Source organism: Pyricularia grisea (assembly GCF_004355905.1).
Source record: "Pyricularia grisea strain NI907 chromosome Unknown Pyricularia_grisea_NI907_Scaffold_12, whole genome shotgun sequence".
NCBI classification, from domain to species: domain Eukaryota; kingdom Fungi; phylum Ascomycota; class Sordariomycetes; order Magnaporthales; family Pyriculariaceae; genus Pyricularia; species Pyricularia grisea.
In genome coordinates this window covers 292,170-317,406 of record NW_022156724.1, presented here as the reverse complement: position 1 = coordinate 317,406, position 25,237 = coordinate 292,170, and the positions used below count along the sequence as shown (strand labels likewise).

Below are 25,237 nucleotides of genomic sequence, written 5' to 3'. Positions count from 1 at the left end.
GCACAGCAAGGACAAGAATTTTGTGCTTCTGAAGATTTTCCAAGCGCCACTCACCAACTAAACGCGTCTTATTGACCCGACAATATGGTAACGTGTCACTCACTAATAAGCCTTCCCTAGATGCCTACCTAACCCGGAATCCTGAAACAGCACTCTTGTCGGGTTCTTGTGTGCTGCGCCTCCTTAGGGTCCCATCGCGCGCTTAACGTCGATTATCGTGAGAAGCCAAGCTCGACTTCCGTGCCCATGCTGCGATATATCGCCTTTTTCTTGTTCAAGCGGGCCGGGCAATCATCGCTCGGCATCTACCGCCAGCCAAACAATGGAGCGCTTACCGCGCAGGTAGCTTGTCATACAAACGAGTTGAGGCAGGCAGACCGAGACTTAACATGCACTAAAACTAATGACAATTTTTCTGCAATACTATTATGGCAATAATGTCAAATGAGTATAAGAAAGGCAAGTTGCCGCACAATTTAAGTGCCCTTGTGCGGTTTGTCTTTCTTCTTGTTCAACAATTCAGGTTTCACACACTCACACACACACACACACACACACACATACACATAGATTCACTACCTAACATTATATTATATATACATATGCCGTCTTTATAATGTTCTTCCGTCGTCGAAAACCGTCGTCTGAACAGCAAGATTTACAGAAGTACGGTCAACTTACAGTGTTCGACGCTTTTGACAGTCCCGTCCTTGCTCTCACCAAGGAGAAACCTCCAAAGCAAAGCAAAATTAACATCGAACAAAGGGGAAAATCTACCGTCGCTGCCAATCCGCCCATCTTCTGGTTTGAGCATGAAGCGTCCGACTATATACAAACGGCCGAGCAGGCCCTTTCGAGTCACCCAAAGAATGGATTCATCAGGACCACTTACATGCCGGCACTTTATCCCCAATGCCCACTAAATTCTGAAGCCGACGTTGTTAGGGCAACGGCACTATGGATCCTTCATCCCATCATTTTGACCCTCCAGGAGATGTTCGATGATGTACGGTGCAGCTCTGAGGATGGCAGACAGGGTGTCCGATGTGATACCCTCATTTCTATTGACAAAAAGAGTGTTTTTGTCTTCGAGTACAAGAGCAGAGGATATCTAGTAGGCAAGCAGTATCTTGATGGCCGTCTAGATCTACCGAAGGCGCGAGACTCTAGATCTCTGCTGGACTTCGAGAAAGCCTACAGAGCCAGAGTCGAGTCGGAGATCCAAGACCTCGATGTGGAAAGAGGAAAGGCTAAACCCGGATATTGGGTACCCTCGCGCCTTGGTCACAATGCAGCCTGCATCACCAAGCAGGCACAGGCCTACTCCAAGAGCTACGGGACGCGATATGTGGCTTGTTTTGACTGGGACAACCTTTTCCTTTGGAACTTTGCCGGCAACACGTGGGCGGAAGGGATCAAACCGTTTGGCGACCGCCCGTTCAAACATGAGACGTGGGCCTGGGGAACTCTCGTTACCGACCGGGCTAGCTTTCGGAAAGTCCTACTCGGCTACATCCTCCAGGCATATGACGACTGCCACAATCGTGATAGACAGACCATGGGACCGAAACCTTGGTCGCAGACGGAGAAGGAAAAAGAACTGGAAGCGGCCGCCGCCGCGAATGTGGCCGCCAACGCAGCTGCATACCAGAGGAACAGATGTGACATGCCATCAGCTGTTGGCAGTTCTACACAGCGTGTGCCCTCCAGCTCGGACCGCGACCGCTTGCCTAGGCATGACAATCCTCGTGATCAGCAGCCGCAAACACCACAGCGGCCTCGACCGCCACCGTCGGCTTCAAGCTTGACCCCTTCTCAGTTACGAGGCTCGAGCCGTGATAGGCCATCGCGGCCCTCGGACCCGCGGCAACTTTCAAGTGAGAGGGATGTCTCAGCCCAGCGACTCTCTTCAGATCACCGTCAAAGTCCAGACCGCCCACGCATTTCAGACCAGCGGGCTCAATCAGATCAGCGACAACCTTCAAACCAGCAGCTTTCTCCAGACCACCGATACCCTGCAGGCCAGCGGTATCCTTCGGACCAGAGACTTGCTCCGAACCACGGATATTCAGACCAGTCTGTGCGAGCCTCGCCGAGTCTTTTGACAGCGACAGATCCACGACGCGGCTCATCACACGATCGGTTGTCGTCTTCCTCTTCGTCTCACGCGAGACGGGATAGCTCCCCGCACCAGCCATCGACAGATTATCCCGTGTACGACAGGCCACACAGCCGGTCCCGTCATTATGTCGACGAAACTGGGTACGACTACCGCCCACAGCAAGCGACACCGTATCCGCCGGATGACTATGGTGTCCCGAGATATACCGATATGCCCCCTCCGCCCTCGACCTCGCGTTCCAGACAGGAACCACCGTCGGCTAGTTTACCGCAACCGAAGAGGAGTTTGCAGCAGAGACAGCATGGGTCCAGCCACCACCGCGCTCCGTCATCATCATCTGGTCAAGGCTCCACCTCAGGCATAGCGGGCCTGCTTGCAGAATCAGCAGACGTTGTGAAGGAATCGCGGCGGGGACCGATCAACGGCGTGCCACAGGTGCTAGTCATGCGAGAGGACTCACTGGAGAAGGACTCTGGGCGGACCACCACCAACAAGCGTAACAAGTCTTTGGGTCTTTGGTAGGCTATGAATTTTGCATTTGTACTTTTATGGCGTCTGGATGCCGTTGGCGTTTTGCTCTTTTGGCTTTGATCGAAACCTTTGTAAGGAAAACTTCTTTGGCTGCAAAACCAAACTTGACGGTGCTTTTTGATCAGGATGGAGACATGTCTCTGTTACTTCTAGGCACTCTCACTGTGCTACCTTACGGGCTCCGTGTTGCTCCCGTGATGTCAAAGATATTTCGGGTAGAAGGGATCCCAAATATGTTGGATAGAACCCCTAACGGTAATGCATCAGGGAGGTTGACAAGAAAAGCCTGCGATACAAGGACAAATCAAGCAAATAGTTTATATTAAGGTACAGATTACAGATGGCAGAGAGGCTGGATACGGTGAAAAATGGTTAACGTTGACAAAATTGGTTTAATTTTAATGTTGAGATTGAAAATAGTGACAATTAATCATTCAGAATCATGCTGTTCTTAGTCATGTAGCTGACTGAGTACGGCTTCGCCGACACTTGAATAAGTCATACTTATGTTGTAGATCTTTTTTTGCTATATTTAGACTATTAAAAGCTCTTTGGGTGGGCAGTCTAAAGAGCTTTTAATAGTATCATTTCGGAAAGGTCCGCCCGAGTTTGCCTTTGAAAAGCCATAAGAGAAGTGATTTACTCAATGCAGCCCGTATATTAAATACCTACTCTCTGGAATCTCGAGCTCAAAGTTGCGAATTTCTTTCATCGACTGTCAAGTTCCTAACTGGACTCCGCTCTTTCACTTGCATTTCATTTCCCGCATATTCACTCCTTGAGCCTCACATAATACCCGTTATCCTATCCCTCCAAATAAACAACTACAATACCGCAGACATTTCTATCATCACTTAAACCGACGAGTCTTATCCCAAAGCTAAAACTTCCAAATAATAATAACAATGCACAGCTCAACTGTTGCGTGGGGATTTGCCCTTGTATCCGCAATCATCAGCGGTGCTGCGGCGGACTACAAGGTTCCAGACACTGTATATCGAGGTGATCATCGCAGCCCCTTGATTATTTATCGACAAGGCGGTTTCTTTCCTAGAGGTCGCGCTGTGGGTGTAGCTCCGGATCCGAACTTCCCTTACTCGAAGCACATCGACTTCGATGCCATGGAAGACGATAACTTGAAAAGTTCTTGGCTGTCGGTAACGAGCGAATGGAAGGCGGCGAAATTGCATATTCGGTTTGCTGTCAATGAAAACCAGGATCAGGACACTTATGTCTACCATATTAATACAAAAGATCCAGAGGTAAAAAAGCATTACCATTACGTCAATGAATTGAAGGAGAAAGACAACAAACCTCCCACTATTGACCACCAATTCGAACTTTTGTCCGATCAGCCAATTTTGTTCAAGTATATCACGGCGTGTGATGTTATCGGCAAAAACGGTCAAATCAAGAAGAAGTGGGTTAAGGCGGACGCTGAGCGGGAGATCGCGGCTAAACAGGCTAAACAAGGGTTGGCTCAAAACAGTCCGCCTCGAGTTGGGTCGCCGACTCTTATGCGGCCTAACTCCAAAGGGGCCCACCGCCAGGGGTCTCAGCACGGGGCGGCTCAGCAAAATGCACACCCTTGGGGGGCTCAAAACGGGGCAGCTGTAGAGATGGCCCCCCTCAAGGGGAATTAACTACCTAGGTAGGTAACTACCTCTAGGTACCTTAATGATATGTTCACGGTGGTGCTGTCATTCCTTATGGTTACTTGTCCTATGATAGATAGCGCACGGGGTGGGGGGGGGTTTCAACTTGGATACATGAAAGCACTTGATATAGATATTTTGAGGACAGTTTTGTTGAATTTGATTTTACCTGCAAAATTCGGGATTTTCTTCCACATATGTGTAGGCGGGTAGGCGACCAAGGCGATGCTAATTTGCTTATCTAATGCCGACAGCATCGCCCCACACATTGTTTTTTTTTTTGGATGTAGTAATATTTTCAAGGTCGCGCGCGCTTCGCAGCACCAAAATCTACCCAAGCTAACAAAGTGCGAACCCGTCCTACACCGGTGCTACAAAATCACCCACAACCTGCCCAACCCACCCCTTCGCCAAACCCATCATGTCCGACCAAGCACCCACTTCCCGCTTTACTCCATCGAGCCAAACGACGAGCGAGCGATTGACGACCAACACCGTTGGTCTGGTCGCCCTCTCGGATTTCCGCAAACGTCGCGCCGAGGTCCTCGAGCAGCAGGAGCGCGAGGCCCGCGAGAAGAGCAAAGCCTCGACCCCCGTCGACGCCGGCACCCCCGCCAACGTTAGCGAGGCTAGCGACGCCGACCTCACCCAGCAGCAGAGCAAGAAGAGCAGGAAAAAGCAGAAGCGGGCAAAGATTGGCGGCTTGTCGTTTGCCGACGACGAAGTGGACGAGGAGGGAGATGGAGCCGACGCAGGCATCAACAAGAAGACGCCAGCTCCAAAATCAAGCACAATACAGGGTAGCGGTGCAGCAACCAAGTCTAGCACAACCCCAAAAGTCAAACTCGCCCCCAATGCCTCAGTCGCCGTCGTCCCGCGCGCACCGATAAAACCCGCCGAGCGCGATGCGTTACGAGCCGAGTTCCTGGCGCTGCAGGCAGCCGTCAAGGCCACCGAGATCGCCATTCCTTTTGTCTTCTACGACGGCACTAACCTTCCTGGCGGCATGGTCACGGTGAAAAAGGGCGACTTTGTTTGGGTGTTTCTCGACAAGAGCAGAAAGGTCGGCGCAAGACACAAATCCCGTCGGGACTGGGCAAGAGTGGGCGTTGATGATCTGATGATGGTCCGGGGTACCGTCATCATCCCGCACCACTACGAGTTTTACTTTTTCGCCATCAACAAGACGGTCGGCCCCGGTGGAAAGCTTCTGTTCAACTACAGTGCTGAGGCACCCAAGGGAGAGCAGCAGCAACAGCCCAAGGGTGGGGAGCTTGTCAAGACCGAGGTGGATATCAAGACTCTCGAAGGCCACGACGACGACCCCAACCTGACCAAGGTCATCGACCGGCGGTGGTACGAGAAGAACAAGCACATCTACCCTGCCACCCTCTGGCAAGAGTTTGACCCGGACCGCGACTATCGGAATGAGTTCCGCCGTGATACGGATGGAAATACCTTTTTCTACTCGAAATGAATAATATCGGGATCCTGAAGGTTTCTATCTGTGGCTGCCGAGCAAATGGGGCAGAATACGCATGGGCTTGACTATGTCCCCATGTGCTCATTGTTCACCATCAGCCTTCTGTCTAACCATGCGTGCCACAAAGATGCGGGGGCCTCCATATCATCCAAACGTCCCGACAGAAAATGAAACAAAACCGCTCCTCAATACTGCTCTAGACTTCGATCTACCTTCAGAGAACTCGCATCCTCAACGGCCGCAAGACCACCATGTCGCGTAAACAAAAACTCCGAGCACCCACCATCCGGGCCAGAATAGCAACAGACAAACTGCATTCCCCGCCGGGCTGAGTATAGCCCAAGCAAGCTCCATCGTAGCTCGTCGCCTCCAGGACAGCGCCGTCTTTGAGCCCCACGCCCCGGCCTCTGACAGTTTTCGTACTCCGATGCTGGGCCTTGCTCTTGTGAATGAGTCAAGGCTGGTCGGCTTGTTGACAGCGGCCAGCTGCGTCAGAAGACTAACCAACTGGCTCCCGATGGTTCAGGACAGCTGACACCACAGTATGATGAGATAGAACGATGCCAGAGCCCGTTGCAATCTTTGAGCGAGTTGCCTCGTGGGCGTGTAGGCAGTTGTTGCGACGGTCGCTGTTGCTCTCTGTGCTGTTGCCCATAGGTTGGGCTCAGATGCTGATGCGGCGAGTATGGTTGACATGTTTACTTTCTTTTTCTGTCGAATGCTTGTGTGCTTTTGGTGTTGAGTAATGAAGCGGAAGTGATAATGTCTTCTGTTTCTGTACTGGGTATCATTCAATTCCAGGATGGGATCAAGCAGCAAGACTCGGGGTACTCACTCCCCAAGTAGGTCATTGGTTTTACAGCCTTTACCCATTCGCCCCTCGTCCCCTCCCAACCCGGACCCGTTTCGGGGGTTGACGGGATGGCATTGGCGCGGTAGATGTATTGTAGTGGCCCGCATGATCTCGGCGGGGTCCCGGATCTTCGCTCGCCTTGTTTATCAAGGCCTTGGCCGCCGGCAAAACTTTTGATGCGGTGCACTTCATCCGCACGTGCATTTACAGGGTTGTAATCTCATGCACCAGCCACCATGTTTGCAGTTGGCTGCAGGCTTGATCACGCGGATCGTTGTGAATGCTTCGTTTTGCACACATACTGGGATCTAGAACTATATTATTGCGGCTAATTGCTGACTAGCTAGCGGCGGCTTGTTTGTGAGATTCGTACCGGAGACTTCGATCGCTGCACCTGCTTGTCATGGCGATTCTGATAGGTTTGAAGCACCTGGGCGATTCATTACTTACAGCAGCCGGGAATTACTCGAGAAATGGTTTGTGGATCGATCTGGGTGCGATTGGGTTGGGTGTGGGGGAGGATAGCTTTTCCAGATGGAAACGTGTTGGTTTGGGGGTCATGATTGGTTGGTTTTGTCTTTGGCGCATCGCCCATAGATAAGGTTTCTCCAAGAACATGGCTTGTGAACTTGGACCCTGGCTGCTAAACACATACCGTGTGTTTTAGGCTAGGCAGGTTTGCCGACAATCCTTAGACTTTATTCTCCAGCGGAAATGATACAATTTTGCTCACATGGTTGCTGCCAACATGTCTCAAACAAGGCAAGATTTGTATACATGTATTGTAACAAACCAACAGAGGTGTCTTTGCTATATTTCGACAATACAAAGCTAATAACAGAAGCGGTCAACGCTATATGTTGGCTTTTTTAAATTTTTACATTATACTTCCTCCAATTAAGCTGTCACCATCAAATTGTTGCCTGCAGGAGCCGAAAGCTTGGCGGTGTGTTGAACAGCAGGGCTTATCTTGCTTAGGTCCAGAGGTCCGGTTTGCATGCAGTACATGCGCTAAAAGTGAGGGCTAGAGTCAGCTTCTGAAGGTGAAAAGACAGATATTGGGGGATCAATAAACAAGCAAATATAAAAAAAAAAACTTAAACTTACCAAAGCTGCTGCAATCACGGCCAAAGCCTCGGCCTTCTCCTGGTTCTCGTCGATGAAATAACCCCATTGAACTTCGCTGCCGACCTCACACGTCGCCAGGGCACAATACCTTCCCCTTCCAAACTCGTTGTTGAGCTGCTGCGTGTCCTGGATCTTGACGGCAACGGCCTTGCCTTCGGTATCAATGTTCAAGCTCTGCAGGGCCGCCGCGGCAAGGTCCTTCCCTACTCCCTCAACCACGAGCTTGACGCCGTCGATGGGGCTGATGACGCCGTTGACCACATAGCCTCGCCCGCTGCTGCTGCGCAGGACCGTCAGGTTACCAAGGTCATTCCCGCGGTTCGTGCCCAGGGCGTAGGTGGAGGTGAAGAGGTCAAGCAACTCGTCCTGCGAGATCTCGCGGCCGAGAGCCTCGCACAGCACCATCAACCGGCGACCAAAGTGCACCTGCATGTCCGTGGGGAGCTCCAACCCCCAGCGGCGGCTCAGGATCCAAGTGGCGGCCGCCTTGCCGCTTTGCGAGTTGACGCGGATGATGTGATCCAGCGGGACGCCCAAGTCCTTGGGGTCGACCGGGAGGTAAGGGATGTCCCACATGGGTACCGGCTGGTTCTCGGCCTCGGCCTTGAGGCGGAGGCCCATGCCCTTGCGGATGATGTTTTGGTGGTGGCCGCTGAAAGCCTGCAGGACGTACTCGCCGGCGTAGGGGACGCGAGGACCCACGTCCAGCCCCGTGAGCTGCTCGTATTTTTCCTTGATGGCGTGGATGTTGGAGAAGTCCAGGTTCGGGCTGATACCCCGGGTGTAGAGGTTGAGTGCCAGCGTGACAAGGTCGACGTTACCGGCCCGCTCGCCGTTGCCAAACAGGCAGCCCTCTACCATCTGGGCTCCAGCCATCATGCCCAGCTCGGCCGAGGCCACGGCACAGCCGCGGTCGTTGTGGGTGTGGATGGAGAGTTGAATCTTCTCGGGCTGGGACAGTCCGGCAAGGAAGGTCTCAACCTGATCGGCAAAGACGTTTGGCGTCGCCACCTCGGTGCTGGTGGCCACCACTACCGTCATGGGCTCCTCGGCGCTCGCCTCCCAGGCCCGCTCGACCGCCTCTGTGATTTCGAGGACATAGTCAGGGTCCGCCTCGTTGTACGACTCAAGCCCAAACGCCATAGTCCACTTCGTCTTCGTGTTGGGGTTATCCTTGGTGATGGACCTGAGGTAGCGGACGGCCCCTACGGCCTGGTCGATGGCCTTTTGGCGAGAGAAGCCCTGGTACTTGAGCATCTTGTCGCTGACGCAGATGTAGGTGCACACGGTGGCTCTCTTGGCGCCCTCCAGAGCGGCGACGGTCCGCTCGAGAAAGTCCTCACGGGTGGGTGCGAGAGCGCGCAGACGCACGTCGTCAGGTACCGCACCTGGGGTCTCGACCAGCCGCCTTGTGAAGTCGAACTCGACGTTGGAGGCGGCTGGGAAACTGACCTCGATCTCCTTGTAGCCTATCTGGACTAGCATCTTGAAGAACTCCCACTTCTGATCTAAAGTCTGAAAAGGGGTGGTGAACCAAAGCCATTAGTATATCAAAAAGAAAACAAGGTCTGTATGGGTTGATGGAACGCAAGGCTTTTGTTGGGGCTACATACAAGTGGGTTGGTCAAGGACTGGTTCCCATCCCGAAGGTCTGTTGACAACCAAACAGGAGCTTTTGTGATGACCTTGTTAGGCCATTGTCTGTTTGGGTTGTGGATCTGGGTGAAGCCAGTGTATTTGGTCTGAGGGAAAGAAAGCCTAGATGTGAATCTTTTGGTTAACTTGGTCCTATGTTGATCCTATGGGTTGGTTCATGTCTTACATTGTGATTAGATAGTTGAACGCCCAGCGTCTTATTGATGGAAAAGAAATATTAAAGAATGAGGCAGATTAGCAAAAAAGGTACAAGAAAAGGGGTATAAGTTGCTAAAAGCTGCTCATAGAGAAGATAGATAGAAAACAAGATGATACCGAGACAAGAGTCCAGACAAAAGTGAATAAGATTCACGCAGATGCAGTGCCTTTTATTCACACCCATCTCCCTAGAGACAGCCATATCATACTTCTCTTGCATGCATGTCAGCCAAGATGTTTCTGGGATCTCTATTTTCGTTGCTGAGACATCATGGTCCGAGTATCTCGCTGGGCACATGAGCACAATAGAGCGTTTTGTCCTTCGCTAAGGCTACAATTGTACGAGGTTTGAGGTGTTAAAGAGAGCTGAAACAGAAGCACTGATACCGCTAACTTCCTAAAGTAGTTGAAATTCTTCTTTCATACGTCCAACGCTGTCTCGACGCAAAACCTGACGCCATAGAAGCTCTCAAGCCATGACATGTAAATAACTGAACCCACTGTGGAGGGTGAGGTTTCATGCTCCATGGATTATGGGGATTCTGGAAGACTGCCAAGAAGCACGACAAAGGGACCCAGAGTTACCCAGTTTTGGGTTTCGGTTGTGCTGACGTTGCATCGCATTTCAATCCGCCGTTGTATAAATAATTCATGACCCCTTGCTTCCCCACGTTTAAGTTTCATTTGTCTTCAAGGTACTTTGGTAGCTTATGTAGCTCAAGCTTTATGCGGGTAGACTGGGTAAGAAAGGGTCACGACCCACAAAGCCTTACTGCCTCGGATTCGTCCCAAGAGAGTCTGTACTGGAGAATTTCATCCGTACGTTATGCTATATCCAGTTGACATTCATTGACAGATCATCTGAATCCCCCAAATGCACCTAGCCGCCTGCTATTTTTGACACATCTTTGGCAACAATGCCTGTGATGTCCACTGATTAGAGAAACAAAAGAGATGAGATGACAAAGGCATACATTATTGGCGTAACCTCAAGACAGACAAACCCACGTCGTAGCATCAAGACTTGTGCCCGTATACCAAAAATATCCTATTCCCACGTTGCAATGTGTGAAAGTTGGGACAAGTATTGCAAGTTACCCCTTGAGAAATGAATATTATTCTGAGGGTGGGTTGCTGAAGCGGGTGCGTAACGTACCGTAAGTACCTGAGATACAGTGCTAAGTAGGGAGGTAGTGAGTACATGAACTTGCTCTCCATCCGTCAAGTGGGGGACGAAAAAGAAACGAAACGAAAAATACGGACTGCAAAATACACCAAATACCTATTCACAACACCCACTCTCCCTTAAAATCTCACTATTTTTGCAACAGCATCTTCCAATATCAAAGTAAGCCATACAATGACAAGGACACCCGTCACATGCAAATTCGAAAGGCTTTTAAGTATTGTTGAGTTTTTCTCGGGTCTGTTGGAAAAGTGTTGCAAAAAGGTAACATTTTCTTCATCGGAGAATTTACCGATAAAATCTCACTGTTAGCGTCAATTTGTCCCCCCATTTTCCATGTACACGTAAGACGAGGTGCCATTTAACTCCAATTGCTAGTCAAACATAAACTTGAATCTCAACAAGGGTCATGCCTACAGGTGACACCCATGCAAGGATATATAGACTAAAAAGGGTGGGCACATGCCAAGATGGTATAGAATTGTTTCAAAAAAGACTATTTCATGATTTTCATTATGAAATATGGAGTGGGGGGCGCTCCCCAAGTGTGTTAAGTGTAACCATTTACTGATACCAAGCAACTAAGATCGTAGATTGTGCCTCGGGTATCCCTTCTCCGGTTTAATTTAGTCTAGCTCTACCACACTCGAATCAAACCAGCCATCTCCATGCTGCCGGCAAAAAGTGGGTTAACATGCTTCAAGCTCTGCATCTAATGACATGCTCTGCAATGGCATTATTCTAGTTCTATCCTCTGGTTTTCATCCATGTATCAGGTCTTGCTAGTCCTATTTGGTACAATATTTTTCATCCGAGCTTCGAGAGAACCTGGACTACATGGTCACCAATCTCTTTGGTCGAAGCATTTCCTCCCATGTCCTTTGTACGAACCCCGGCCTCGATCGTGTCCCTGACAGCCGTCTCGATCAGATCAGCCGCTTCAGGCATACCTAGTGAATATCTGAACATCATGGCTATGGAGAGAATCATTCCTATGGGATTTACAACCTGCTTCCCTGCAATGTCAGGAGCGGAGCCTGATGATCATGGTGAAGATCTGTCAGCAAGCAGATTGGTAGAACAAAAAGCAAGAAATAAAAAAGAAAAAATAAAAAAATAAAACCACGACAAAAACTGACAAAAATCTTCAAAAGAAAAGACTCACCATGAATTGGTTCATATAACCCCTTAATCATTCCAGATCCAGCTGTAGGAATTCCGCAAAGACTGGCGCTAGGCAGAAGGCCAATGCTTCCCGCAATAACACTGCCTTGGTCGCTGAGTATGTCACCAAAGAGGTTGCTGGCCAGCATGATGCCGTTGAGCTTGGTAGGGTTGCAAGCCAGGATCATGGCGGCGCTGTCAGCCAGCTGGTGGGTCAGCGGCACATCTGGAAACTCTTTGGCAAAGACCTCGCCGACGACCTGGCGCCAAAACGCTCCGCATGCCATGAGTACGTTGGCCTTGTCGAGGCTGACAACGGGGAGTGGGGGGTTCTTTTGCCGCGCCAGGGACCCGGCCAGCCGGGCGACTCGCTCAACCTCTTCGTACGTGTACTTGTCCGTGTCAAAGGCCACGCGGTCGCCCCGTGACTTTTCGCCAAAGTAAATGCCGCCCGTCAGCTCCCTGATCATCAAGATGTCGGTGCCCCTGACAATGTCGGCTTTGAGAGGTGAGTCGTCGACCAGCGACGGCGCGGCAAAGTTGATGGGCCGTAGGTTGCCGTAAAGTTGCAGCTCGCGCCGTAGAGCGCCTAGGCTTTGGAACTCTACTGATGGCACACGACCATTCCATTTCTATGTTTTTTTTATACCCACGCAGGCTTTTTTTTAGTGGATGTTCTAAAGTCCGAGACACTCACAGACAGAAAGAAATTGCTTACAGGACCACCAACAGCCCCTACCAACACAGCGTCGGCCGTTTTGGCAGCCTCCAGGGCTTCAGGTAGAATGGCTTCACCATGAAGATCGAAGCTGGTCTGACCCGCGGAGATTTATTCGTCAGGAACACAAGCACATTTGATAGTCGAGTTAAACAGGTTTTCATTCCCAACTTACACCGCCCAACTCGTAGGACTTGATATCGCATTCGACATCAGGATAACGACTGAGAATCTGGTTCATGACTTTGAGGCCCTCGGCCATAACCTGCGGATGCGAAACATAGGTTTTGTAAGAAACATGATAGACCAGTGGCGCCAGTGCGTCATAGAAGAAAGAAAAAGGCCAAGGAACGAAAACAGAATGAATCTCACCTCGGGACCAGCATAGTCTCCCCCGAAAGCAACGATGTTGAATTTCTTGGCCGACATTGTGGTGGAAAATAAAATTAAAAGAGATTTGATACTTTGGTGTTTTTTTTTTTTCTTTTTCTTTTTTGTTTCTTTCTTTTTCCTTTCGCGAGGCAAAATTAGTGTTTAGATCCAAGAGCACCTTTATCAAGAATCCAAGATCCCTATGAGGCAGACAATGGGTGACAAGAGAACCCCGGCCTTGCTTATTTCTGTTGGCTCCAGCGTGTCGGTACCGATGTTGTATTTTTGTCGCATAGCCCGATTGAAACCAAGTACAAGCGTAAGCGAGCCCAGCCAGTCACGTTAGATATCGCATGTTGCAACACCATGAACCCCAGGTACCCAGGCAGATCAATGCCTTAAGTAGCTACGAATACATGTGGAAACAAAGTTTGAAAATGTCGTCTCAGCTGTGTGGACCACAGGGCTGCATAGGCAGAGCCCGGGGTACTGGCCCAAGTGGCGGAATTGATCGGACGGATAAAGTTAATTTTGGTACCACCCTGGCCGGAGAGTATTTGCCCTACGAGGCAAAGTGGAGAGTCAGTGTTATTGTCTGGGGGAGTTTATGCCCTGCGAGGTGAATTTGAGAGTCAGTGTTACCCCAACAAGGGACAGATCTCTCGAGATGGGTGACCTTTGTTCGAGTAAGGAGCAAAAGGGGGTTAAAAGTAAGAGTGAATAAAGAAAAAAAAAAAAAAAAAAAAAAAAAAAGAAAAAAAAAAAACAATAAAAAGAAAAAGGCTAGCCGCTGAGCCGGTTCGACAGCTTCGAGTAATGAAGGACGTCCATGATGACGCGGGTCTGGTCGATTTAGCTAGGTAGTTTCAACGCTGCACATAATTATCCTTTTTCGTGGAAATTAGTGTGGATTTGATATTGTACCGGCTTGGTAGAAACAATGTAACATGTTCAAAAATTGACTTTGGACGGCCTTTTTTCCCGAATCTTTTGATCGCTTTAAGCATGAGTAAGCTTTCAGAATTCAATACCAGGGTCCTTTGATACCCTGACAAACAGGGAGGGTTCCTGAAGTCAACATCCACTTTTCTTTCACAAACTCCCTTAGCTGGTATTACTATACCTCATTTGGCATATCGGATGAGAAAGTCTATACAGTAGCTGTTTACTAGGTCTGATATTACCTCAATACCTTGGATATAATGGCCATAATTCCAATTTTAGTCTGAATATCCCTGATACCCACCCATTTGAATCACGCGAGCAACCCGTCGGGAGATTTCCTCGACATGTTTCGTTAGCCTTGCTCCATCATTATCTCGTGGAGTTTTTGATCGATCTGGAGTTCCTTTGAAACAAGTCAGGCACTCCCCAAGTTGTTCTGAATTCACATGCTGACCTCCCCGATTAGTTTCAAAATGAGCCTTCTCCCAGGTTGCTGGCAGTATTTTAGCAATCCTCATCACTATCTTCTATTCTCCCCATAGCTACACACAAAGTTGAGCACCTTCTCGCCCCACCCTTGAGTCCTCGACTTGTTTTCAAGTTTTCAACATCATCACTGCAGAGCAGGACAGAGCAGGACTCGTTGAATTACATCATTCTCATTTCACATACCCGACCATCTTTTCTTTTCACAGAGTGCTCATCATGGCCGGTCAATCACTCCAGTCTCAACTTGAGCAGCTCTTGCAATCAATACGCGGAGTTCAGCTGGAAGATGATGCTTGGAGCTCTATTCCAAATGGCGAGAAGCAATCTTCGCTCCATCCTCTGACAGTCTTCTCTGTTCTTGGTGCACATTTGCGAAGAAACGGACAAGTCAAGGAGAGCGATGCCCTACTACAGACCGTGAGCATTGCCACTGCACCCACCAACCTTGGGGGTATGGCATTATCATGGACCGATGAGATTTCGGCAGATGACGTTAACGAGCTTCTTCTTCTTACTTCTGCATGTATGTCATTTTCGAAGCTCTTCCAAGAAAAAAAAACAAAAAACCCATGTTCGAAACTAACCTCTTCCAGGGCTAGAATCATTAAATTCAGCCGAGCGCTACGACGGGGCAATGACTGCACCCCTGAGTTTGCGTCCTGCCAGCAGACCACCTATGAACGTGACGGAAAAGATCTTTGCAATGCACGATCTATCCCGTACCGGTCACGTCAAGACGGGAGATACCATCCGTGTGTCTGTAGACTGGGTCATGGCTAGCGAAGCCAGCTGGCATGTAAGTCTTCTTTTTTCTTTTTGATGTTTTGGTATTTTAATTTGTTTACAACCAAAACCGCCTACTAACCTGGGCGTTAAATCCAAAACAGGGCATGCTTCAGGTTTACAACAAGCTGGGCGACCCTGGAGTGTTTCGCAACGACCGGTTCTGGCTGGCCGGGGACCACGTGGTCGACCCGCGGCTGTCAGACACGCCCCTGGTGCAGAGCCTGGTGCGTGAGATGGACTTTGCGCGGAAAAAGTTCAAGATGACGCAGTTCCAGGGCAGCAACTACACCATCATGCACACAGAGTTCTACCGAGAGCGGGCGCAGCCTGGCCAGATCATCATCGGGTCCGACTCGCACACATGCAGCTCCGGCGCCAACGGTTGCCTCTCCATCGGCCTGGGAGCCACAGAGGTCACCATGGCACTGGTCACGGGCCAGATCTGGTTCAAGGTGCCCGAGGTCGTCGAGATCCGCCTGACTGGTAAGCCCGCCCGCGGCGTCGGCGGCAAGGACGTCATCCTGTACATCCTGCAGCAGCTCAAGCGCAACACGGTGGCCGCCGACCGCGTGGTTGAGTACACCGGCCCGGGTTGCAGGTGGCTCAGCTCCGATGCCCGCTTCGCCGTGGCAAACATGACGACAGAGTTTGGTGGCATCACGGGTATTTTCGTGCCTGATGTTGTGACCAAGCGTTTCATCGACAGCCGCAAGACGCCGCACCACAAAAAGGCCTCGCACTACTTCCGCGCCGACGAGGGCTGCTCCTACGCTGAGTCGTACGAGATCGACCTCTCCAAGGCCCAACCGTCGGTGGCGCGTTACCCAAGCCCAGACGACGTAGTTCCTGTGGGCGAAGTGGCGGGCACCGCCCTGGATGGCGTGTTCATTGGCGCCTGCACCACCGCCGAGGAGGACCTGGTGGTTGGCGCATTGGTGCTCAAGGCCGGTCTGGACAAGGGACTAAAGCCTGTCGGGAAAGGTGAGCGCCGTGTCGTTCCTGGCAGTCGGCCTATCGCTGAGCACCTGCGCAAGACTGGACTTGCCGAGATTTACGAGCAGGCCGGCTTCACCATTGGCATTCCAGGCTGCTCGTACTGTGTTGGAATGGGTGCCGATATGGCTGCTCCCGGCTCGGTTTGGCTGAGCAGTCAAAACCGTAACTTTGAGAATCGCATGGGCAAAGGTGAGTTATTTCTTTTTTTTGCATTGTGTGAATAATTCTGCGTGGGAGGCAAATGGAGTGAAACAGTTTACTAATGAGACTTTCTAGGCGCTCTTGGCTCTTTGGCCTCGGCTGCTACAGTGGCAGCATCTTCGTTTGACATGAAGGTCACATCGCCCCAGGAGCTTATTGATCTCATCCCAGAGGAGCACTGGGACAAGGTCAAGGGCAAAGGTTCCTTACCTACCGGTGTCCTGGAGGAGCCATCCTGGGTTGAGCCTGCTGGAAGAGACGGTCTAGGATCGGCTGACGAGCCCACAGAAGAGACCGCCCCTGCAGCATCCAGCAAAGGCAGCAATTCTGATGCAGCATCGACTGAGAAGAGCGCGGCGCAGGGGATCATCAAGAGCAAAGTGTACCGCTTGGGAGACTTTGTCGATACAGATGCGGTAAGCAAAACCACTAACCTACCCCTGCTTTTGCCACTTGATTACCGCGAGACTGACTTGTGATGTTGGTATCCAGCTTGCTCCTGCCCAGTTCCTACTCACATCCAAGGACAACCAAGAGCTTGGAACCCACTGTATGGAGAGGAACGAACCAGGTTTCCGTGATGCAGTTAAAGATGGCCACGAGGTCATTGTTGGCGGCAAGGCATTCGGTTGCGGGTCCAGTCGCCAGGAAGCCGTACAGGCTTTGTTAGGTAAAGACCATTTCCCAGACTGGAATAAATTCCTCTCGCAAACTAGGAGCAGGCAACGACAGTTAGATGCTTCGCTAACATTGATTCACCAGGCGTCGGAGCAAAATGCATCATCGCCAAGAGCTTCGCCTTCATCTTTGCCCGCAACATGCCGTCTCTGGGCCTGCTGGGATTCACCATCACCGACGAGCGCTTCTACGAGCTCGCCAACACGGGAGCCCCGATCGAGATTGATCTAGACCAGAACATGCTTCGCATCGGCGGCGAGACCTTCCCCTTTGCGCTGTCAGCCCTAGAAAAGAAGCTCACGGAGATTGGAGGCATGACTAATGCATTTTCAAGATTTGGCAAGCGTATTTATGATGTACTGGCTGGTGGTGCTACCGCAAAGGCGGTTCCGAGGCCCCTGGCGGCGGAGGGAGTCATGTCTTGGTGATGGAGGGGGGTGCTAAGGCAAGAACCGGAAAGGAGAAGCGGCATTTGACTGGGAATGTTTCCATAGAGAAAGCTGTATGTACTGAGTAATGTGTCTTTAGATATCCAAGCTTGGTTAGACAATAAAAAAAGAGAAAGAAGAAAAAAAAAAGAAATTCTTTTTGACAACGTTGGGGTTCTAACCACCAATCCTGGTAACAAGCGATCCGGGGTTATGATTTGACCTGGCACAGGAGGGCATTAGCCGAAGGAGGGTTGACGTTGAATTCTAACTTGCGATACGCGTGTTTTTTTTTCATGTTATCATCCCAAAAAATTGATCCCTTGACTTTACTAGCTTACTTCGATTATCCAGCTATGTACTATGTACCTAGTCAAGGTTTTTCGAGAAGGTCTTAAATTATCCTAGGCTTGCAGGGGAGATGAGATTGATTCAAGGGTGGTTCCCGTCATGAATAGCTGTCTAGCTCCAGATCCAGACGTGGAACTAATTTTGACTTAATCTAGTAGGACTTCTGGTGGCCCTAGTCGGCCGGCATGACAGCGCTTATGTCGTCCGAATTATCTGCCTGATTTGAATTGCCATGTCAGAAATGAAGTATCCCTCCAATACATGACAACGTATAGCTCGTACAAAAGAGGATACTGCCTAGTACAAAAGGGGCTACTGATCAGTGGTGGTATCTGCCTCTTCGTTGTAAACTTTACCGTAGTGCGTCATCAACTGTTTGAAATCTAACCTCGACACGTCATAATGTTCTCATCTTTTGAACCTTTTTGAGATGCATTTTGTCCAGCCTCGATCGTGTCTCCCTGATTGTCTTGCCGCCGCACTAAGCCTGTTCGAATTCGGGGGACCTTGGGAATATTCCTATCCCAGCCCCATGGACACGCATCTGCATTCTCAAGAGCTGTTTTGTAGGTAAATGTCGTGTTAACTCGCGATAGAATATTTCTGTCTGTAGAGGAAGGCCTTCCTCTAATAGAGCTTATGGGACTATCGGGGGTGGTTGTTAAACATAATCTTTTCTAAGTCAAATAACCTTCTCAACCGAGTTTCCCCCAAAATTCCTGCATTTGACTTGCTTCATCCAGCGAGCAGATCATTGGCTGGAACTTGGGCTGTGCTCACCATTTCTGCGGTTGGTAATGTTCCCGTCACCACTGTCTTTCAATAACTCCGTAGAAATTTGGCTTTGTTCTGCAAGACCCGAGCCAGGAGTTTTTCCCACATAGTTCAGGGGCTCATCGAAGTGCTCTGTGTAAAGTCATCTCTTGTCAAAAATGCCCGAGTGTGGTCAAATTTCCTCATGATGAAGAGCAGAAGACGCTTGTCGCGTTGGTGTAAAGAGCATGTAATACATGTATCATTCATACACAGGTGCCTTTTTTTACAGTTGTACTCAGCTTTGTATCCCTTTCTGAAATCCTCGGTCAAGCTAAATCCGAGGATGCCAATAGGGGCTTACATCAAACACTTAAACTGACAGCCCCCAGTTTTGTCGCTCTTGTTGTTTGTCTACAGTCTCTTCTCTCTGGATGTAGTTGTTGTCGGTGCAGCTGCCTCGATCAAGTCAATGAGAATTACGGAATGATACTGGCTTTTTGTGCTTGGATTGATTCCTGTAACAGTAGTAATAGTCGTTGAAAAATAGAAAAATAGACTCAACTGTCCCCGGTAACCCCACGTGGTTTGTAAGTCGATCTTTGCTGCTTTGGCATTGAAATCGGCTAGTACAGTATAAGCCCATGTCACCTCATCTAAGCTCGCCGCTTGAACATGGCTTTGGGAATCACCTGGTCGAGAACCCAGCCATTGTTTGATTATGCGGATGGTTCCGACCCTTCGGTAGTTACCTAGTTTCAAACACCACTTCCCGTGCAAGCTATGGCCTTGTTTTACCGTGGGTCTTATAATGCGAGCTGGCAAGTTGGACTCCAAGCGGAGACGAGGACTTTTGTTGCTCGCCCTTTTTCGTTGGGACATGCTTGTTCTTAGAAACAAGGGCGATCTACCACCGGGCCCCGTGACCAACTGTCGGGAGGAAACTATCAGGATGGGAAGAATATATCACCCTAATTTTCATGGGAGATAGAAGCTTGTCTCTGGGGTGTCGCAAGGTTGTTTCATGTATCTGAGGCGATTGAGCACCTAAACTCCACATTTGCCTCTCGGTTGTTCGGCTGACTGACAGACAGGGGGGCAGCTCAGTACTTCTTGAATTGCATTTGATCCCATGCTAAGAATAATTTTGACGTATCTGTTCCTGTATGCTGCCAACTCCTCATGCATCAAGGAAACATGGGTTCTCCACCAAGCTTTCATGCCAAAAAGGGCACAACAAAGGGAAAATATCCCCACGCGTTCGAAGACTTGTCTCTTGGCTGATGCAAATCGCTTGCCTAGAATTGTAGCACTTGCTCATTTTCGGGGCGAAAGGTGGCTGTCAATGGCGGCATGGGCACAAAGGAGGAAGGTCATTTTCGAGTTCTAGACTAGATCATGTATTACCAATACCAAGCCTCGATCAAGCGACTACGAAGTTTGTCAAGTTAGGTAATTGTGGCTGTTCCGCCTTGGAATGCACCTCAAATTGATTAAAAGTCAGGATGAATCATTCTGGTGCAGCCATCAATTACGCACCAATTGGCGAAAGCCAGCAGCGCCCAGCCCACGTCCAATTGGTTCGGCCTGCAGCGAATTTAACGAGACGAGCCTAAACGATGGATCCATCGCTGCTTGGTGACGTCCGATTGACCAATCGGGAAGAAACAATTTCTCGTTCAACATGTGCAATTAATATTAATTCAAGATGTGAAATGCCAAAGAAGAATGCTATAAAGGTCATGGGAATGTTCGACTGTCGACCGAAAATAAAATAACCAATATCCATCAAACTCATAGAACAGAGCTCTTGAGCAGAAAATACAACTGCGCACTACCTGCAACTCAAGTTACACAAAAAAAAACACTCCACTTTACACACAACTCTCCACCACTTTCAACTTTTAACAATGGTCGGCGGCGGCACAACCGGCAGCGGCAGCGGCGCAAGCAGCCCATCTCTGTCTCCATCCACCTCACCCGTGGAGACTCTTGTCTTCAACCAAGAACAGTGTCTCTTCTGCAACAAGCTCCACGGCACTTTCGAAGCCAACATGGCTCACATGCGACTGGCCCACGGCCTCATAATCCCAGCCAAGGATCGCCTGGCCGTAGATCTCGAGACGCTCTTTTCATATCTGCACCTCGTCATCTCGGGCTACAATGAGTGTCTGTGCTGCGGCACCCAACGAAACACGACAGAGGCTGTCCAACAACGTAAGTTGTGAGCTCTTTGAGAGTAATTGTTTGAGTTTGTTTTGCTGACCAGCATCTATCTACTTTAGACATGATGGACAAAGGCCACTGTAGATTTGACATTGATGCTGACGGCTCCGAGTATGCCGACTTTTACGATTCGTCCACAGAGTCCGAGGTGGATAACGACGTCGAGGAGGACAACGACATCCAAACACCGAATCTCAAGACCGAGAACGTGACAGCCGACCCGGACGAGAACTGGATTCGTCTGCCGTCAGGCCGCATTATATACAACCGTGCCGGGCCTTCATCCAGCTCCCGTCCACGACGGACCCGAGCGCGCTCTTCGGAACACACCCCCGCGCTGCTCCCGGGCGGTGGCCTCAACGACCAAGACCAACAAGCACCAGAACCACCGTCTGCCTCCACCGACAACACATCTGAGAGCAGCAAGCTTGCGCTTTCCAAAGCCGACAGGCGGGCCGGCGCCATCGAGAAGCAGTTTGCCAACCTCCGCTCCAGCGACCAGCTTGCCCTCGCGCACCTGGCACCGTCGGAGCGGCGGGCCGTCGTGGCCATGCAGCAGAGGGAGACGGAGAGGTTGGGCAGGGTTGAGAACAGGTACAGGCTCAGGGTGGAGGGGCTGGGGAATGTGTTTCTGATGACGCATTTCAGAAAGGATGCGGCGGACAAGAGGACTTTGTATCGATGATTGGAGTGGAGGGGTTCATATATATTTGGACATTTTTTCATTCCTAGAATTTCTCAAGCCTTGGAACTGATCAACGCAGTAATAGTGAGCGAAGTGAGAGTACGTTATATTAATTATGATCATTATTCAAGCGGTAGAATGTCTAACTACCAGCAAAGACAAGTACTGCCTAGACCAATGGCAGCACTTCGATCTCTCTCCTCCAGACCTCCCATCCATCTACCTTGGTGAGGTCTCCAAACGGCCTGGAAGCAGCCACACGCATACTGTAGGCGAAGCAAGCAAAGTCACACGTTAGCTTTTGTTCTCCATTGCAACCAACGAATCTGACAAGTGGAATCAAAAAAAGAAAGAAAAACATACGTGTAGTTACCAGGCGCAATCTGGCTGCCGTTGGCCATCTTGCCCATCCACCAATACTTCTTCTCGTTAGGGTTATAGGTGCTGAGGCGGGTTAGGAACTTCAAAGGGAACGGCTCCATCTGGTTGCTGTAATAGGGATCCGACAGGTTGTACGGCGGGGCGCCAAAGTCGCCCTCGCTACTCAGAGACGGGCCCGTGTAGTGGCTCACGGCGTTGACGAAGCCGTTGGCGCCTGGAGTCAGAGGGTAGGTCCATTCCGACTCGGACCAGTTGGATTGGAAGATCTTTTTTGTTCGATATGTCAGCATAAGAAGACCTTGTTTGACCAAGAAAGTAAATGGAACAAAAACATACGTCCCATCGGAGTTCCCTCACGCCCCAGGTGAATGAGGTGTGTATCCAGGGAAATTGACGGCCTCCCTTTGTAAGATTGAAGTTGAAGCTGCGGACGTGAAAAAAAAGCCCAAGTGTTAGTGGATGGATGTCACACACACGATGGCTGCTACTAGATTTGATAAGCTTACTATGGCTTTTCGTCGATGGAATACCATGTCGAGTCACCCGAGAAAGCCAGTGGATAGTTCTTTCTAAAGGCCTTGACGTTCTGATACATGCTGGATGCGATACCTGTTTTTTTTTTTTGGTCGAGTTGTCAGTAGAATTCTCTTGTTATCTCTTGGAGCCAAATTTGTACAAGAAATAAAGAAAGAAAAAAAAGACAAATGAAACATACCCATATACGGCAGCGACAGCTGGTCACCATTATCACCAGCCACAAGAACCTTGCCGCTGTACGTCGGGACCACCGTGTCGTTCCACCCCTTTGTCTCGGGGTTGTCAAACGTCACTGTGACCTTTTTAGACTCCCCGGGCCCGAGGCTAAACTGCTCCGGGAGCTGCACATCAGGCACCAACTGCTTGGGCACCAGGTTTGTGAATTGCGTGATGCCCCAGCTGTTAACGACGACGTTGTTGAGCTGAAGGATCTCGAACCCGGCCGCCGGCTCGAGCGAAAAGCTGTACGACACGGTAGCAGCACCGTTGTTGGTGATGGTGACGTCGTGCGAGCCCTGGAAGTTGGCCGTGTCGTTGAGGTTGAGCTTGGTCGTGTCCAGGGTCGTGGCGCCGTGCAGCACCCTCGTGGCGTTGATGAGCCCGCTGCCCATCTGCACCGGGGACGCGAGGAAATCCGAGCTGGTGGTGGTGCCGTCGTACCACGGAAGCGTCGAGCCCGCGCTTGCGATCCGCTTGGTCAGCTCGGCGGCGAGTCCCGCTCCGTGCTTGTCGCGGCCGCCGAATGCGCTAATGTACAGAGCAGCAATACCGGCGATGTAAGGTGTGGCCATGGACGTGCCGCTCTGGACCATGTAGGTGTTGTTGGGCCAGGTGCTGAAGATGTTGCCGCCGGGTGCGGCGACGTCGGGCTTGAGCTGCAGATCGTAAGTCGAGGCCCAGCTGCTAAAGGTGCTGGGCTTTCCTCCCGCCTGCAAGTCTGGGATCCCTGCCAAGAGGGCGTCTCCTTGGTGCACGGAAAAATCGGCAGTTACGTTGGAGCCGGCGACGAGGGCGTTGATGATGGCGTGTCCGGCCTCGGCTGTGATCATACCCAAAAGACTGCCTGGGTCCGAAGAGCCCGGGGTGACGATGGGCCGGTCGTCGTTGTAAACTAGCACGTACTTGGCGCCCAGGGCCTCCAGGTTTATCTGTTTTGTCACAAAGCTGCAGCCGGCCGTGCGGCGGACGAGGGCCACGGCTCCCGTCAGGTTGGCGGTTCCCGCTGGGTATGGGTTGCAGGCATCGTCGGTGTTGCTGGTGTTGAAGTTGAGCGCCACGACCGGCCAGCCGTTGACCTCGGCAGGGAAATTGTCAGCCGCCGGGAGGTATCCAGACTTGGTGGTGTTGGAAACGCCATCCCTAGTTGTCATGGTCAAGCGGTAGGGTGTAGCCGCTTGAGTGGTTGCTCCGACGGATGCGATCGACAAGAGGTCCGGGCTGGTGTTGGAATCTCCTGCATAAAAGGGGCCATCGGCACCGTTGTTTCCAGCAGACACAGTCATAACTACGCCTTGGCCGACGAGGCGTGCTGCCAAGACTGCCAAAGGGTTATCGGTCCATCCCGTCAGACCACTGATGCTCATGGTGATGATGTCGGCGCCATCGCTGTATGCGCGCAGCCAGGCCTCCATGATGATGTCTGTCGTGGTGCCAGCTTCAGTTGCCATAATCTTGTAAGCGAGGAGGGTGGCGTTTGGAGCCACGCCGACAAACTTGTCACTGGAGCCCGCCACGATCCCTGCGACGTGAGTGCCATGGCCGAGGCTCGGGGTGTCAAGAGGGTCATCGTCAGGACGGGGGGTGTCGTCAATCCCGGCATCGCCTACAAAATCCCAACCACCGGCGACCTTGAAACCGGGGCCGAAGCCACCTCCGAGTGCGGGATGCGGGTACCAGACGCCAGTGTCGACGACGGCAACCTTGACTCCCTCGCCCAGGATGCCCTCGGCGTGCAGCCGGTCGACACCAGTGGCGGAGTGCACCGAGTAATCTCCGACCGCGACGTCATCGGAAAAGGAGCGTTGGTCCAGAGGCTGGTCGAGCTCGATGCGCTGGTTGGGCCAAATGTTGACGGCGCTGCTGGTCGACGCAAAGCTGGATGCCTCCTCTTTGCTGGTGGCCTCGATGACGGCGCCGGTGAAAATCCCGGGCGAGTCGAGCGTCTTGACCACCTTTACAGAGCCGTCATTAGGCAGGTCGCGGGGGACAATGCCCTTGGAAAAAGTGTTAATTGGATGACGGTTTTATGAAGATGAGATAGTAAAAATAATTATTCCCAGGGCAAACTTACATTTGCATATTCGACAATGTACTGGTTGTCCAAGTTTGTGACGGCACATGACACCTCGCGGGTCAAACCGAGTACAGACAAGACGATAGCAGCCACACCCAACATTTTGTCGACTTGCGAGGGGATGATCCTGATGGCATCATGGCAAGAAAGAGAAAATCAACGGCGATCATGAACTGATATACCTAGGGAGTAAACATTTTTTTTTATTTTATTTTATTTGATTTCATTTAACCTCTGGGCATGCGTCAACGTGGGAATAGAATGTTACTTCGTACGATAAACAAAATACCAATGTAACCATACAAACCCGATCATCTTGCCCTAAAATCTCGAAAAAATGGAGTGACAATTTGCCAAGGTGTGGTGGAGTTTATGCAAACGAGCTCGTATTACATAGTCGATGAAAAGTGAACAAGCTTGCC

General features: G+C 50.7%; 8 protein-coding genes across 8 annotated transcripts; 5 read left to right on the top strand and 3 right to left on the bottom strand.

Moving 5' to 3' along the window:
* Positions 1-616: 616 nt before the first annotated feature.
* Positions 617-2,644, top strand: PgNI_12485 (uncharacterized protein; the record flags this gene model as incomplete). The annotated part of the gene is made up of 1 exon (XM_031132433.1): positions 617-2,644. One exon carries the CDS (start codon positions 617-619, stop codon positions 2,642-2,644), a length of 2,028 nt encoding a protein of 675 aa, XP_030976099.1.
* Positions 2,645-3,558: 914 nt separating this feature from the next.
* PgNI_12484 (uncharacterized protein) lies at positions 3,559-4,296 on the top strand (the record flags this gene model as incomplete). Its single annotated transcript, XM_031132432.1, has 2 exons — positions 3,559-3,915; positions 4,009-4,296. 2 exons carry the CDS (start codon positions 3,559-3,561, stop codon positions 4,294-4,296), a joined length of 645 nt encoding a protein of 214 aa, XP_030976040.1.
* A 433-nt stretch (positions 4,297-4,729) lies between these two features.
* On the top strand, positions 4,730-5,785 carry PgNI_12483 (uncharacterized protein; the record flags this gene model as incomplete). The annotated part of the gene is made up of 1 exon (XM_031132431.1): positions 4,730-5,785. One exon carries the CDS (start codon positions 4,730-4,732, stop codon positions 5,783-5,785), a length of 1,056 nt encoding a protein of 351 aa, XP_030976118.1.
* A 1,756-nt stretch (positions 5,786-7,541) lies between these two features.
* PgNI_12482 (uncharacterized protein) lies at positions 7,542-9,850 on the bottom strand (the record flags this gene model as incomplete). The annotated part of the gene is made up of 4 exons (XM_031132430.1): positions 7,542-7,655; positions 7,752-9,287; positions 9,386-9,571; positions 9,836-9,850. 4 exons carry the CDS (start codon positions 9,848-9,850, stop codon positions 7,542-7,544), a joined length of 1,851 nt encoding a protein of 616 aa, XP_030976042.1.
* Positions 9,851-11,619: 1,769 nt separating this feature from the next.
* PgNI_12481 (uncharacterized protein) lies at positions 11,620-13,123 on the bottom strand (the record flags this gene model as incomplete). Its single annotated transcript, XM_031132429.1, has 5 exons — positions 11,620-11,849; positions 11,978-12,608; positions 12,695-12,790; positions 12,870-12,959; positions 13,067-13,123. 5 exons carry the CDS (start codon positions 13,121-13,123, stop codon positions 11,620-11,622), a joined length of 1,104 nt encoding a protein of 367 aa, XP_030976041.1.
* Positions 13,124-14,716: 1,593 nt separating this feature from the next.
* Positions 14,717-17,589, top strand: PgNI_12480 (uncharacterized protein; the record flags this gene model as incomplete). The annotated part of the gene is made up of 6 exons (XM_031132428.1): positions 14,717-15,023; positions 15,094-15,296; positions 15,388-16,471; positions 16,559-16,899; positions 16,976-17,153; positions 17,246-17,589. 6 exons carry the CDS (start codon positions 14,717-14,719, stop codon positions 17,587-17,589), a joined length of 2,457 nt encoding a protein of 818 aa, XP_030976117.1.
* Positions 17,590-20,595: 3,006 nt separating this feature from the next.
* On the top strand, positions 20,596-21,604 carry PgNI_12479 (uncharacterized protein; the record flags this gene model as incomplete). Its single annotated transcript, XM_031132427.1, has 2 exons — positions 20,596-20,910; positions 20,979-21,604. The coding sequence occupies exons 1-2, from the start codon at positions 20,604-20,606 to the stop codon at positions 21,602-21,604; spliced, it is 933 nt and encodes a 310-aa protein (XP_030976119.1). The 5' UTR covers positions 20,596-20,603.
* Positions 21,605-21,702: 98 nt separating this feature from the next.
* Positions 21,703-24,932, bottom strand: PgNI_12478 (uncharacterized protein). The gene is made up of 6 exons (XM_031132426.1): positions 24,813-24,932; positions 22,701-24,735; positions 22,492-22,594; positions 22,322-22,409; positions 21,968-22,251; positions 21,703-21,870 (listed from the first exon to the last, which is right to left on the bottom strand). Exons 1-6 carry the CDS (start codon positions 24,915-24,917, stop codon positions 21,774-21,776), a joined length of 2,712 nt encoding a protein of 903 aa, XP_030976120.1. The 5' UTR covers positions 24,918-24,932; the 3' UTR covers positions 21,703-21,773.
* Between the last annotated feature and the right edge of the window lie 305 nt (positions 24,933-25,237).